We start from the raw sequence: 14766 nt of genomic DNA on the forward strand, positions 1-14766 counted from the left end.
TGAAGATGAGCGACCTTGCCGCCATTTGTAAGACATTTTGTGGAGAACGTCGATCTTCAGTGTTCGTTACATGTATGTTTGTTCTTCATCATGCCGTTGTACAAAGCCTGGGATGTGGTATGAGGAAAAAGAAACTCTGTCAACTGACAACAGTTTCAAAGAAGAAGAGAGCGAAAAAAATCGATAAAATTGTCCGTAATTATTGTAAATGAAGGTTTTCTGTCTTCAGCTTAGCCTCTGGGAGAGGGGAAATTAGTATGTATTTTAAGCCCTATGCCCCAGGGATTTCGTAGGTTTTTGTTTGATCCTGAAACCAAATCCCCTTTGCCCTCAATACGCTTACAAAGGAGGTTTGGGAATCGGTCAGTCCGTAGCTACTCTGCCTTGTGAGGACCCTTCTGAGTGTCAGAGAGTGCCTATTGAGCCCGCAGTCTCAGTGCCAACTTTAATGAAGCTAAACTACTTCATATAAAACTTTACATTCAATATGGCGTGTGGAATACGAAGCTCCTGAATTGAACAGGTAGGGTTACTTTTTATATAAACACTTGTGCAATATGTACAAATTTCTTAGATAAAAACAAAATTAGTATGAAACTCTTCAATAGCCATCGATTGTTACTAATTTTCAAGTTTCGGATCAGGCAAGACATTAATCCCGAAGATATGAAAATTTCTACCTGGAAAATGTTGGTCTGTGGGGAGAATTCATCACGGTTGTTTTGTGCGCAATGGGCGTAAATTTGTTGTAAGCGTAAACGCAAAAACAAAAACAAACTGATCAAAGGATATAATATAATTTATTTCATTTTGATACAAAAAATATATCTACAAATTTATATAAAATTTCTTTTTGTCTTTTTTGCTCGAACACTAGCGAATGCTGTTGGAGTATTATAGTTAGGAATTTTTAAAAAATACAATCGCATGAAAACAGATAACAAGGGAGTTAGTTTGGGAACGGACCAGAAGAAACACAAAGACAGAGACAAGAAAAACAAGTCAGACTGAATACGGCATCCGCTGTCTCCACGAGTTAAAAGAGCTCAGTCACGGAATTTTGAGTTATTTTGGCCACGTGCGAAATCACCTTTAAATTGAAGGAAAACTGAAAATAGTAGTTTACTAAGATAAAAAAAACTCCAAAGAGATAATATTAAACCGTAAAGAAACAAGGATGGTTAAGGATGGAGAAGATTGAAGCGGATTACAAACGACGAACTTGAAAAATTTAGGCTACACTTTTCAAGATGTACAAACCGTGACGTAGCTTCTTTCAACTAGCTTTTGTTTTATACATAATGAATATTCCTAATATTGTATATCCGATCAGGCCAGATTTCTTTTTTTCAGGCTTTACTTTCACAAACGCTTAAGTTGTGTATATCTGCGATGATCAATCATGTCTTCATATTGTATATCTCATCAGCAAGCAAAATATCGGGAAGTAATGCATACACATGTTATAGGACTGCATAGCTCTGTAAAAAGTTTAGTTTCATTCTGGCAATGTCCCAAAAAATGATGAAAAAATATTGCATAGTTACAGTAACGTAGAGGTCCATTATCTCAGATTAAGAGATATTTTTAACATATTTTACAATAATTGTTTAGAGAGGCCAATGGTTGACAGTGGAACTGGATGGAGTTTAAGTGAAAGTTGATCAAGATTTTAACTGTCGGCTTAGCAATGACGAGACTTTTTTTAAACTGATGGCTAAGATCTGAGATCCGCAAAATTTACTGATGGCCGAGATTTGGGCTGAAGTTTTACATGATAGCTGAGATTCCAGCATTCCCATTTAGACCTTCAGGTATGAAGCCAAAATGTTGAAAATAGATGAAACTGTGGTTTAAGTTTGAACACATTTTTTTTTTTACAATATCTGTTATGAAAACGGGACACCAACCACATTGGGTCGGGTAGCAGCTCTTGTAAGGTCTCACATGAATGGCTTGAAACCCTTTGAGAGAACAATGGAACAAACAACAGAAACAATGCCCCTAGCCCCAAACCAATTACAGCTGTTTACAAGCAAAAGAATTACAAGCTTATGAGAGCGGCTACAAGTCTGACCACATTGTGATTGTCTGAAACCGCCCATCATGAATGGAAAATATTTTTTTGTTTCATAACTGGAAAATCGGTTCAGTGCATACATTCTGTGTCAATTGTAAGAATTTCTTTTGCCTAAAGCGTAAAGCTCTCCTCGATCTGAAAAGAAATTAAAAATTCTCTCGCTCTTTTGTACAAAAGAATAGCTAAGAATTGTCACAGTTTGTGACCGAGATTCTGGTCGAGCAAAAGAGGAAGCCCGCACAATAAACCTATTTTAAAACATCAAAATCTCGCGTCTAATACAGAAAAGCTTTGGTATCGATAGCACAAACAAAAATCCTAAAAGTCAGTGGGAAACACCGTGATGTAGCATCTTCTGCTTAGTTCACGCAGGGATTTAACTTATTTCTGTAGGGATTAAGGTTCTTAACACCGTAATTTTTTACAAGGCCCAAGTACGATTTTACGGTTTGCTATGTCCTTAAACAGTCGCTTCGGTGGGCAAATGGGAAGATCGATAAATTGTTACCACTCTGCTGAGTGAATAAATTTTTAGAAGGTCTTATTTCTTTTGCTTATTAGAAATAATCGAATTTTCGACCTTTTTGCTACAATCTTTTGAAACTGATATCCGATGGAAACTAAAAAGCATCCCTTAAAATTGAGCTCACTTGTGATTGTAGTATCCCCATATCTTGAATTTCTTATGACAAATGTTTGCCATAAGTCATAAACGCGTTCAACATCGTATCGATTGTAAATCTCTAGCAATCTCTAACCCTTGAGGGCAGATGAAAACCATAAAAACAAACGGAAAAAAATATGAAATTGCTTTGTGGGAAAGAATGAGGGAACGAACAAGTTGGTAGCTATTATAAAATAATCGAATAAAAATCTGTTATATGAACAATAGCCTCCATTTGGCGCAAAAATATGCACGGATTATCCGTTCCGAGAAGCGGAAAGTTTTCCCACAGCATAGCTCGAGGAAAACTGTGTCCTTTGAGGAACATGTTATGTCCAAGGACAAATATCCGAGCATATTTTCCCGCTAAACGGAGGCTATTGTGTTTATTATCCTTCGAATATTTCTCGCAACACGCGCAGTTTTGAAGATTGGGGAATATCACTCGGATATTCACCAGTTTTAGCTGGGGCATACTCAGTCACGTGACGCGTCTAGACCAATCGCGCGCGAGCGAAAATATTTGATGGATTATAATTATAGTTATGTAATAGTTATATTTAAGAAAATTTATACGTATTTTTCTAGAGTCACATATTCTTTTGGCGCCATACCAGGCCTTCTTCTCTCCTTTTTGCAAATGGGACACTGATTCGGGGGACGCTCCGTCGAGGAGTTCCGATGAAGAGGGCACGTATCCACCAGGGACAAAATGGGACTGCAATAGGAGCTCCTGGAGCAAACGCTGCGGTCGGTCTCCGAGCTACGGCTGGAGTCTGTAGAGGGTGGAGAGGGCCCCTTCGGGGCTGGGGATGCGTCGCGTCTTGTTTGCGGTGCGTCTGGATAACGTTTCACTGCTGGGGAACTATTGGACCGTTGCCGGTCCCGTGAGGTACCTCGTTGACCTTGTCGTCCCCTCCCCTCCCCTGTCCACGGGGGCATTGGTGCTAACGATCCTTTAGAAAGTTTTATATCCCGTGGAACTGGATCGTAGGATCTGCGACGAGGCTCTTGAGGCTCTCTACCACTCATCGCATTCAATTCGTTTGTTTCTTCTGCGATGACTCTTTCCTGGATGGGCTGAAATTGGTGTACTAACGGTTTATTCAACGAGCTCTTCCTTGGGAATGGTTCGCTATTGAGTTCAGAATTTGAAGTATCAGCTATGAATTTCTCTTCCGTAATAGACTTCCTTCCCCGCAATTGCTGACAAGCTCGCCTCAGAAGATCGTTCTCCTTTTTCAAACTGACAATCTCGTCGCGCAGTTTTTCCATGCCTTCTATGAGCTGAAGATTTTCATCTTCCAGTCGCCTGTATTCCACTCCCATTTGCTCCATTTTACCGGACGAATCTTTCAGATTTTCCGTCTCTTTTAGGACACTGTCTAAACGACTCGACAGAAGTTTGGTCTTTGTCTTCATGGCTTCGTCTTTTTCCAATAACTGTTCAGCAAGCTGTTCTTTAAGAGACGCTTGGTTTTGTTTCTCCTTCTCGAGTTGTTTAATCTTGGTTGCCATTTCGTGTAGTTCTTCGACGAGACCTTTCTTCTCTTGGTCCTTGGTTTCGAGCTCCTTATACAGTTCTCCCACATCTGTCTCTAGACTCTTGTTCATCTCTTCAAGTCTATTGTTTTCTGTGAACAAATTCTTCAGTTTGTCATCCAAGTCTTTTTCACTACTTTTGTCAAGAAGAACAATTTCTAGATTTGCCTTTTGCTGTTTGTTGATCGCTTCAATGCGTTCTTTATCGTACTCCAGTGAACGGACTTGAGACGCAAAGTTTTCTTTGTCTTTCTCCAATCCACGGACATCATTCTCAAGTTTCCGTTGAAGGGCATCGAGACCTTCGACTCTCGCCTTTAAGGAGATTGCCTCGTGTTCCTTCGACTCAAGCTTTGACATTAGCTCTTGGTTTTTCTTATCCATTTTCAGTTTAAACGAATGCGCGTCGTCTACAAGCTTATCTTTCTCACTATCCAACTCTTTACAGTTTTCTTCTAAGTTTTGGACTTTGTCCTTCAAAGCATTGCGCTCCTTTTCCAAGACTCTCAACTTGTACTTAGTTCCTTGGAGTTCAGCGTCTATCGCTCGGTTTTTGCTCTCGGCGGCTTCTTTGGCACTCGATAACTCACTGATGCGATAGTTAGCGTTTTCCAACTCTTTAGAGATCTTTGCAAAATTGTCTTTGTTCATTTTCTCTAGTTCTTTACTCAGTTCTTTTACGTTTTTCCACAATTTTTCATTTTCTGTGGACAAGCGGTCTTTCTCCTTTTTCAGTTCCTTTACCTTGTCAGACTCTTTCACCGCTTTCCCGTCTTTTTCTTTCGTATCCAGCAGCGATCGCTTCAATTCCGCATTTGCCTGTCTCAGAGAATTCTTCTCTGCTCGTTCATCGTACGACAGAGTCCGCAGCTTCTCAACTTCGTATCGAACTTCGGAAACCTCGTTCTCGACAGCGGTTCTCTCCATTAGCGCCAGCTCCAATTTCCCTTGGAGTTCGCTGACCAGTGATTGTAGGGACTCCTTCTTGATCGCGGATTCATGCAAGCACTGCTTCAAGGCGGTAATCTCAGCGCGTGATTTGTTCTTCTCGCGTAAGTAATCAAGTAGGTTCCCTTCACCCTTAGATCTCTCCTCGTCCAGGCATTCCTCTAAACCTCTGATATTTCTGCGCAGCTCTTCGAGACAATCTTTCAAGCGTTCGGCTTCTTCTAAGTCCCTTGCCGTTAGATCACTCTGCGTCTCCAGCTCTTGAGTGCTCGTTTCAGCTTTATAGCTTCTAACACTCGCCGAGCGGCCTTTCTGATGTTTTCCATTGAAGTCAACGAGATGCTTAAATCTTTCAACTTCAACCAGCGACTCGTTCAGGATTTGCTTCAAAAGAATCTGCGCAACTTCAGAGCGTTTCAGTCTCCTCGCGATCCTGTCTCGCTCTCTGCAAACTTCGTCTAACTGCTTAAGAAGATCTTTGTTCTCCTCCATGGACTTTTCTATAAAACTCCGAGCCCGCTCGCTGGACCTCTCCGCGCTGTCTTTTTCAGACTCCATTCGACGGCTCTCTTGGATGTCGTTCTTAGCTCGGCTTAGCAGGTCTGCTGTTTTGGACACAGCCTCAAGCATATCTGACTCTGCTTTTCGTAGAGTGCCTTTCAGCTCTACCACTGTAATAAACGATGATCTGTTCTTCTCCATGGCTAGAATTGAAGAGAGCTCGCGGCGCATTTTCGTATACTCCTTCTCCATGTCTTCAATAGTGTATTGAAATCGCTTTCGTTCTTGCTCGTGTAGTCGTTCCTTCTGTTTCAAAGCTCGCAGCGCATCGGACAGCTCGAGCTGTAAATCAAAGACTTGATCACGTGCTTTTCTTAACTCGCCTCTCAACTCCTGTTCATGGGATTCCAGCATGGTTATTTCTTTTCTGGCATTTTCAAGCGCGGCGGCTTGTTTTTCGAGTTGGCCTGTTTCTATTTTCGGCGGGGTCTGGCTCAGCTGAGAGACTTTAGAAGACATGATGGTTACTATTTCCCCGCCACTCTCCAATGCCTCAGTAGCGGATGTCTTTCGCACCTTTTCTTCGGTAACCATCACATTTTGGTATCCTTGTCGATCTTTTACTTCTTCTAACTCTTTCGTTAGTTTATTTTCTTTCTCCTTGGCGATGTTTAGCGCTTCTTGCAGTCGGTTGTTCGCCCGCCTGAGGCTCTCCAATCGCTCCTCGTCCTCGCATCTCTCTTTCAACGTCTTGCGGAACTCTTCTCGAGCCGTCGCCAAGCTTGCTTCTTTTTCCTTGAATTCCTGCTCCTGTTCAAACTTCGCTCGTTTGTAATCGACTATTGTTTCCTCAAGCAATCCGATTTTCTTATCTTTCTCAGCTAGTTCGTTTTGCAATTCGATAATTTGGTCGTTCTCTGCCGTTTCTGTCTTGATGTCGCTGTCGATGTTCTCTTTTAGTTCATTCCCGGCTCGTTTCTGCTCGGCAATTTCTTCTTCAAGTGTTGAAATCTTTAAATCCTTCTCGCTTAGTTCCTCTTGTAATTTCTCGAGCGTATCTTGCATTTTTCGTTCTCGCTCCTGTCTGGATCGTTTGTAACTGCCGATTATTTTTTCCAGGGCTGAAATCGCTTTGTTCTTCTCGTCCAGTTCATTCTGTAATTGATCAAACTTTTCCTGAAGGTCTTTCTGTGATGGGTCCGCCATTGCCTCGTTTTCTTCTTGTTCTTTCTCAGATTTCAATCTTTTGTACTCAGCAATTTCTTCTTCGAGAGATGCTATCGTTTTAGCTTTCTCGTTCAATTCCTGCTGTACTTTATCGATTTCGTCATAAAGCTCCTTCTCTGTTGCTGCAGATTGCATCTCGGACTCCTCTTTCGCCGATGTCACCTCTTCCACTGCTAAACGTAATGTGGAGTTTTCGTTCTTTCTCTCAGCCATTTCACTCATTATCTCCTGATTTTCAAGGCTCAACTGGTCCAGTTTGTATTCAAGTTCCTTCATTCTTTCCTTGCTTTTCGCTAGCTTCTCTTCGACGAGTTCTTCGACTTCCATGTCGAGTTCTTTTGATAGGCGTTTTACTTCTTGAGCACTCTTCTCCAGGGCATCCTCCAACTTTTTCCCTTCTTCCAAGGCTGCACTGTACTCTCTTTCCTTGGTTTTTATTTCCTCGCGAAGAACATTTTTATCTTTTAGGAGAACCTCTAGCTTTCTCGATAGCTCTACTTTACCATCAACCAGAGATCCAATCTCTTCTTTGTAATGTTTCGTATTCTCGTCCAGTTTGTCCTCCAAACTTTCTTTTTCCTCAATCAGGTCATCTACGTTTTGCTGTAGCTTCTTCGCCTTAGACCTCAACTCTTCAATAATTTCGTTCAGTTCGTCTTTTTCATCGTTAAGTTCCTCCAGTTCCTCGTTTAACTCTGAATTAATCTGACGTTGCTTCACTAATTGGTCCTCGAGAGAACCTCCTTCATCTGAGGCCGACTCTAAGCTGAATTCCATGTCTGCTGCCGATGAAAGTGTTCCTTCCTCAGCACACAGGATTATTTCTTCACTTTCCTTCACATTTCCTGCATCTTTCTGATCATGAGCGAAAGTTTGCGACGACAATTTTAACAAGTCTTTCTCTCCTTGCAATTTCGCCAATTCCTCTTCAATATTCGCTCTTTCCTCTTTTTCACGTGCAAACTCGTGTTTCAAATTCTCCGTGTCTTGAGCCAATGTCTGCGAAGAAATCTTCAGAGCGTCGTGATCCTTTGTTAGTTTGGACAGTTCCTCTTCGACATTCTTTCTTTGTACTCTTTCAAGTTCAAGCTCCTGCTCCAGTTCGTTCTTCTCCTCAGCAGCGTCATCCAATTTTTCCTTGAGAATTTCACATTCACTTGTTAGCCTCTCCAACTCGCATTCGATGCGTTCTGTTTCTGTCTTCATTTCAATCAACAAACTTTGTTCTTTACTCTGAGCTTCGGCAAACGCTAAATTCAGGGCGGCCATTTCTTCCTCGATGGCTTCTAACTTCGCCTTCAGCTTTTTGTTTTGTTCCTTTGTTTTTGCTGCTGTTGTTTCTGCTCTTCCAAATTTTTTCTCTGCGCTATCCAGGGCCTTCTTCAACTCTTCGTTTTCCATTTTCAGCTGATCAAATTTGTCTTTGCTTTCTTGCATAAGACCTTTTGAATCATTCAATTCCTGTTGAATTTTCTCCAGGCTTGAAGTCTTCTTTGCCAGTTCCTCTTTGAGCGATGTTAACTCAGATTTCAACTTAGCGCACTCGTTTTCCATGGACTGTTTGCTTTTGTTTAAATCAGCCAGCCGTTTCTCTTTGTTCTTATCTTGTTCTTCCAGGTCCTCTAAGTTTCTCTGTAGGGACTCCTTATCATTGCCAGTAGTCGAAATTTGCTTTTTAAGATCTTCGTTTTCTTCTTGATGTTTGGTTATGTCTGTCTTCAATTCTTGTAACTTCACGTCCAGCGCTTTCTTAGCGTCCGTTTGTTCATTTAATTTCTTTTGCAGGTTGTTTCTTTCCTCGATCACTTCTTTGCGCGACTTCTCAGCTTGACTACACTGCTTTTCGAGTTCAGTAATCTTGTTTTTTAACTCGTCGACAACTCTGAGTAACTCTGAAAGGGAGACGTTCGACTTCTTCAAGTCTTGATTGAGGGAATGAATTTGCTTGTCTTTCTGGTCCAGCTCTTTCTTCCACTTCAGTACGTTTTCTTTGGCAAGCATTTCCACTGAGGACAGATTAGCAGTCTTAGCTTCAAGATTTTCCTCTAGCTCAATTTTTTCTTCTTGTAGCTTCACATTTTCCTCGTCTACTTCCTTCAAGCGTTTTTCAAGATCTTGACATTTATTCTCGGCCATTGTAAACGACTTCTTCTCCTCTTCAAGCCTAGAAGCACAAGCTGTCAGATCCTGTTGATTATTTCGGTGTTGTTTCTTTAGCTTCTCCAACTCTTGCCTCAAACTTTCAACTTTATTCCTCTCGCTTTCCAACTCCGTGAGCAGTTTTTCCGAGCCATTTTTCGCCATTTCCAATGCTACTGCCACTTCTGCTTTTGTTAGGCTCAAAGACTCGGCTTCCCTCTCTTTATGCTCCAACATTTTTGCCTTCTCGCTCGCTTCGGCAGTAACAGTAGCGATTTGCTTTTCTTTGCTCGCTAACGCAGCTCCTAACTTCTCCTTCTGCAAGCTAAGCTTTTCGATCAGAGTACGAACATCACTAATTTCGCGCGATAGTCGCGTTTCATCTCGAGAAAGCGCGGGTGTTGATTCAGATGGTGCGTGTTCCATGTGTTCTTTGTCTAGCGCCTCTTGCAACTGTAGCGTCAACTCAGCTCGCTCTTGAATGAGCTCCTTGTTGTTGTCTTGGATTTCGCGATTTGTATTTTCAGCCTTCTCGAGTCTTTCCGTCGATGTTTTCAGCTCATTCCTCAACTCCTGCAAATCTTTCTCTGCGCGTGCCAACTTCAATGCTTCTTCTTCGAGTTTTGTTGCCAAAGACGCCTTTTCTTTCGAGAGAGCTTCGATATGATTACAAACATATTCCACAATATTTGTCTCTTCACGTGTCATCTCTTTAGATTGTTTCGATGGATTCCTTTCGAATGATCGATCAACAAAAGCGAGCAAATCTGTAGCTTGGGTTTTCAAATCCTTAAGTTCATCTTTCATCACAATACTCTCTTTTTCTACGTCTTCCAACTTGCGTTCAAGAGATTCCTTATCGCCTTGTAACTTTTCTAGGCGATCTTGGAATTGTAAATTCTCCTGTGACTTTTTGTCCAACTCTTCTGTAAGAAGCTTCTCGCTTTCTTTGAAGTTTGCAACTTGAGTCTTTAAATCGTCTTTTTCTTCTTCTGTTAGCTCCAAGTCGTCCTCGGTGGCATCAAGCTTGTCTTGTGCGGCCTTAAGTGAGCTTTTTAAGTTTTCAATTTCGTTGTTTAGCTCCTTAGTAACGCTTTCCAACTCTCGCTCTTTCTCTATGAGAATTTCATCTTCTTCATTCTTCTCTGTTCTGGCTCTTGCTAATGTTTCCTCAAGTGTCCTGTAGTCGTCTAGAAGTTGTTCCTGTCTCCTATCGAGGGCTTCACTCTCACTCTTCATCTCATCAACCAGTGCATGAATATCTTCGTTTTCTTTCACCATATTCTCATATTTTTCCTCTAATTCAGTCAAGTCTTGCGATTTCTGTCGAAGTTGTTCTTCAAGCGATTTCACCTGCTCTGAAAGCTGGGTCAGCTGTTTGCCCTCCTTATCACTATCCGTTTCAACGTTTTCAAGCTTCTTGCTTTGTGCGTCCAGATTCTGCTGGAGAGTCTTGTAATCCTCAGTGAGCTTCTCTGATGATTTACTAAGCGCCTCTCTCTCTTTCTTTAAGTCGGATATGTCCTTAGAAAGTGTGTCATTCTTTTGTTTGAAGGCTTTCAAAGACTTCTCCAGTGCCTCGGCTCTTTCCCAAGACTCACTGGCTTGGCTTTCGAGTGTTTTCTTGCGCATGTTGGCCAGTTGAAGGGCTTCTGTCGCATCTTTGTTTGCTTTCTCTTGTTTCTTCAAGTCTTCTCGAAGCTGCGCGTTTTCTTTGTTTTTCTCTTCTAATGCCGCTGAGATGTCTTCTGTGGGTTTGTCCTCATCTCCCTTTTGCTTTGAGACTTCCTCAAGACGTTGTTTTAGTTTTTCTTCTTCCTCCTTAGCTCTTTCGAGATCTCTCAGCAACTCTTCGTTTTCCGTTACAATGGATTCTTGTTCTTTCTCCATGATTTCTTTCTCAGCTGACATGGAATCAAACCAACTTTTCAGTTGTTCGATCTCTTCAGTGCTTCGTTTCAGCTGTACCTCAAGCGCCTTTTTCTCCACAGACAGTTCAGTGTAGCGTATATCAAGCTGCTGTTGGTCATCAGGTGACACACTTTGAAGCAAAGAACTTGCCCCACTTGAGACTAGCAACTCCGTATCATCGATCGGTTCTTCTAGAGCTAAGGACACAACTGTTTCATAGGCAGGCGGGCTGCTGCCGTACTCCGAAGCCGTTGTAACTTGTATTTCGTCTCCGGATTCCGACGATTCCTGAAGACCATCGCTTGAGTCGAGAGGAATTCCCTCCATAACGCTCGCCTCAAGCCGTTCTTCATGCGAAGAGAGCTTACTTGTTTTCAACATTTCTAGCTGTTTCTTTAGTCCGTCGTTCTCCAAATGCAGGCGATTGATAACCTCTTTTTCTTCGTCTCTGGCACTCACGTCGCTCGCTTCTTCCACGCTCTGGTCAGCTTCAATTTGAGCGCCAGTAACTTTTTCTTTCAACTTAGCCTCGGACGTCTTCAGCGTTTGAAACTCGTTCGTGATGTCAAGCAGCGCTTCTTTAAGGGCGTCTCGCTCCTCAGCCATTCTATAAAGCGACTTCTTCAAACTTTGAACCTCTGCAGAAGCCTCCGTCATGGACTTGCTGTTTTCGTGCTGCTTACACAACGCATCTTCCAGTTGGCACTGCAGACTCTCCTTGCTTTGATAAACGTTTTCTAAAGCATCAGCTAAGTTGGTCTTCTGCTGTCTGATCTCATCCATTTGTTCTGACATCGCCTCTTTCTCCTCGGTGAGTTTCGTAATAAAACTCTTTACTTGCCGTCGCTTTTCGTCAAGTTCTCGCACGTATTTTTGAAGGGACATTTTTTCCGTTTGAGACGTTTCAAATTTCGTCTTCAGCTTTTCTTGTTCCACTTTTACCCTCCTGAGTTCTTTCTTGAGAAGCGTGACTTCTTTGTGGACTTTTTCAGTCAGTGAGATTATGCTGTTGCCTTGTTCTTCCAAGGATATCGATTCTTGAAGTTCAGCATCGTGTTCTTCAGAAGTACTATCTTTATCTTTGTCTGTCAGAGCCTCGTAAAGCTCTGACAGTTTCGCGTGTATCGATGTCATCTGTTGTTTGGCTTTGTCAGTGCTTTCAACGCCAGCTGTAACCGACTCGAATTCGGTCTTTAAACGCTGATATTTCCCCTTCAAATCGTTCAGTTCGTTTTCCGTCATCTCAATCTTCTTTTCTAAGGTTGTCTTTTCTTCGGTGATTTCGTCCAAAGACTCGGCAAATTCTTGCTTTTCTTCGTGTGCTTCGCGAAGGCATTCTTGAAGCGTGTCCGAAACTTCTTGGTTCTTTTTCAACTGATTCTTCGACGATACGCATTCGTTCCTTAATTGCTGTACTAGCTCTCGCAGTTCCTTTTCGCTTTTGCTACTCTCGTCCAGTTGTCCTTGAATTTTCTCTTTCTCCTTTTCAAGTTCAAGTACACGCTCTTCTAAGCTTTGTACATGTTCATTAAGTCGAAGCTTGTTTGTTCGTGACTCGTCTTCAGTCTCTTCTGCGGTAGAACCATTTTCGTGTACGTAATCGTCACTGTCTTGAGGACAAACGTGATCGAAATTCTCGCTTTTCAAAACGTTCCCATTTACATCTCTATCCCGGTCACTTGTGGTAAAATCTTGTTGTTTGTTGAGTAGAAGGTTTGTTGACGATTCTTGCAGCCCGTTAGCGCCATTGTATTCTTTAATTACACTATTGAGTTTATCGATTTGCACCTCCAGGGACTCGTTCCTTTCGAGTTGATGATACAACGAGTCCAGCAAACAAACCTTTTCCTCTTCTAAGTTAGAGTTGTCGGACTTGAGCCTTTTAATGACATTTTCCAACTCAGTTCCGCGCTTGGTAAGGCGAAGGATGTCTTGTTTAAGAAACTCGCATCGCTCGACCGAAGTCTTTCGACTTGGTAGCATGCTACCGGTGCTGTTGTACTCCGGTGGCGTCTTCTCGCCCCGCTTCGTCCGCAGAATTACCACCTCTCGCTTTAGCTTGATACAGCTATCTTCGATGTCTCTTTTGTCCACTTGAAGTTGTCGTATTTGGGCTCTTTGTGAATCTATTAATTCTTTGCATGTCTTGATTTCGCTCAAAAGGCTCGAGTTATGAAATTTTTGCGAGGTGTCCCTGGGGAGACACGTTTTTTGTATATTGTTCACCGCTTGGCTATTGATTTCATTGAGCTTTTCAACTTCGGTGCTTAAAAAGTCCACAACATCCTCAAGGGAGTCCTTTCTTTCTATTTCATCCAGAATGGCCTCTAAGTGATCCGTATTCTTCTTTAAAAGTTCAACAAAGCTGTCACGTAGCTTCTTGTTGTCTGTCTCCGCAAGTTCTAACTTACTTTGAATGTCTTCTTTTTCCCGTTGTATATGTTCCATTTCTTCCAGACTAGAATCCAAGGCGTCAGTTATTTGGTTTCTCAACTTGTCCGCGCTGTCCTCGAGTACTCTTTTTTCCTCCGTCAGTTTGGCACTTTCTTCCTCCAGGGATTTATTTTCTTCCTCTAGCTCATCGACTTCCGCTTGTAGTTCGGTCACACGCTTTCTGAGTTCTTCAAGTTCATTCGATAGCGAAACGCCTTGATTCGCCACTTGGCCAAGGATGTTGATTTTACACTGAACCGCGGCATCACAAGTGTCTATGTCGTTGTCTTTCTTCTCGCTATTGCTCTCTCGGCTTTGCAGTCTAACAACTGTCGCTAGCAAGACTTTTCTTTCTTTCTGTAGGATGGCAAGTTCAGATGAAGCAGAACCATCGCCATGTTTAGCAATAAATGGAGATTCCACGTTTGTAAGTGAAGCCATCTCCTGGTCCAAAAGCCCACGCTCGATTAATTTGTCCTTAATCATTTTTAATTGCTTCTTAAAGCTTTGGTTTTCTAATTCCAATTTCTCCAGTCTGGTTAAACCATCACTGCCTCTTCCATCCTCGTTTTCTATCACGTTTCCATTTGCCCTCAGCTGATTTGTCAACAATTCCATGTCATTTGCCCACTTTTCTTTGTCGGTTGCAATTCGCTTCTCGCTCGTTCCCTCAAGTTCTTTCAAGGACAGTTTCTGTTTCTGGTTTTCATCTTGATTCTTTTCTAGACAGGATGCAGCCCCATTCAAGCTCTTATATCCATTGTTCCTCTTTTCCTCTAGTGTCAACAATTCTTGCACTTGTCCTAGGTATCTCTCAAGGACCTTCACTTCACAGTTCAGGTCAGTGGTACTGTTTTGAAGCTTTTCAACCAACTCAGGAGGGAACAATTCATAGAGCCCGCTACGTTCTTTGGAAGCCTCCGTTTCTTTGCAAACCGTTTCATGTAGAGAAACCAGCTGGGACTGCAAGCGGTGACCTAAGCTGGTCATTTTAGACGTCAATTCTTTCAGTTTTACACCTCGCTCTGCATACGCACCGTTCTCTGATCCATTCCGTTGGTTTGCTTCAAGCTGGTCTGTTTCTGTATCTTCATTTTCTGTGAACGTACGGTCAATGTCTTGATAATCTAGCGCAGCGTTTTCATGGATCCTGCAAAACGAAATATAAAATAGACAGTTCATATTGCGACACTCGAGGATGCTTTTATGACGTACCAATTGTAACATAAAATTCACGCTTTGGGGTTCGTAAGTAAAGTATTTCATCTCTTGTATAAGTTAAGCTCCAATAAGAATTAATAACAAATATTTGGTCTTTGAA

At 42.1% G+C, this 14766-nt stretch overlaps 1 protein-coding gene across 2 annotated transcripts in view; it reads right to left on the reverse strand.

The window, feature by feature from the left end:
• Positions 1-781: 781 nt before the first annotated feature.
• LOC110040762 (uncharacterized) overlaps positions 782-14766 on the reverse strand; it is a 29078-nt gene continuing 15093 nt past the window's right edge. For both annotated transcript variants that reach the window (XM_020746030.2, XM_020746032.2), the window contains one exon: positions 782-14595. In XM_020746030.2, the coding sequence (XP_020601689.2) occupies positions 3315-14595 (11281 nt within the window). In that variant the 3' untranslated portion in view covers positions 782-3314. The remainder of the gene's footprint in view (positions 14596-14766) is intronic.

This window comes from Orbicella faveolata, unplaced genomic scaffold (genome assembly GCF_042242905.1).
Source record: "Orbicella faveolata isolate gen_17 unplaced genomic scaffold, um_ofav_v1 contig_47, whole genome shotgun sequence".
In the NCBI taxonomy this organism is placed as follows: Eukaryota; Metazoa; Cnidaria; class Anthozoa; order Scleractinia; family Merulinidae; genus Orbicella; species Orbicella faveolata.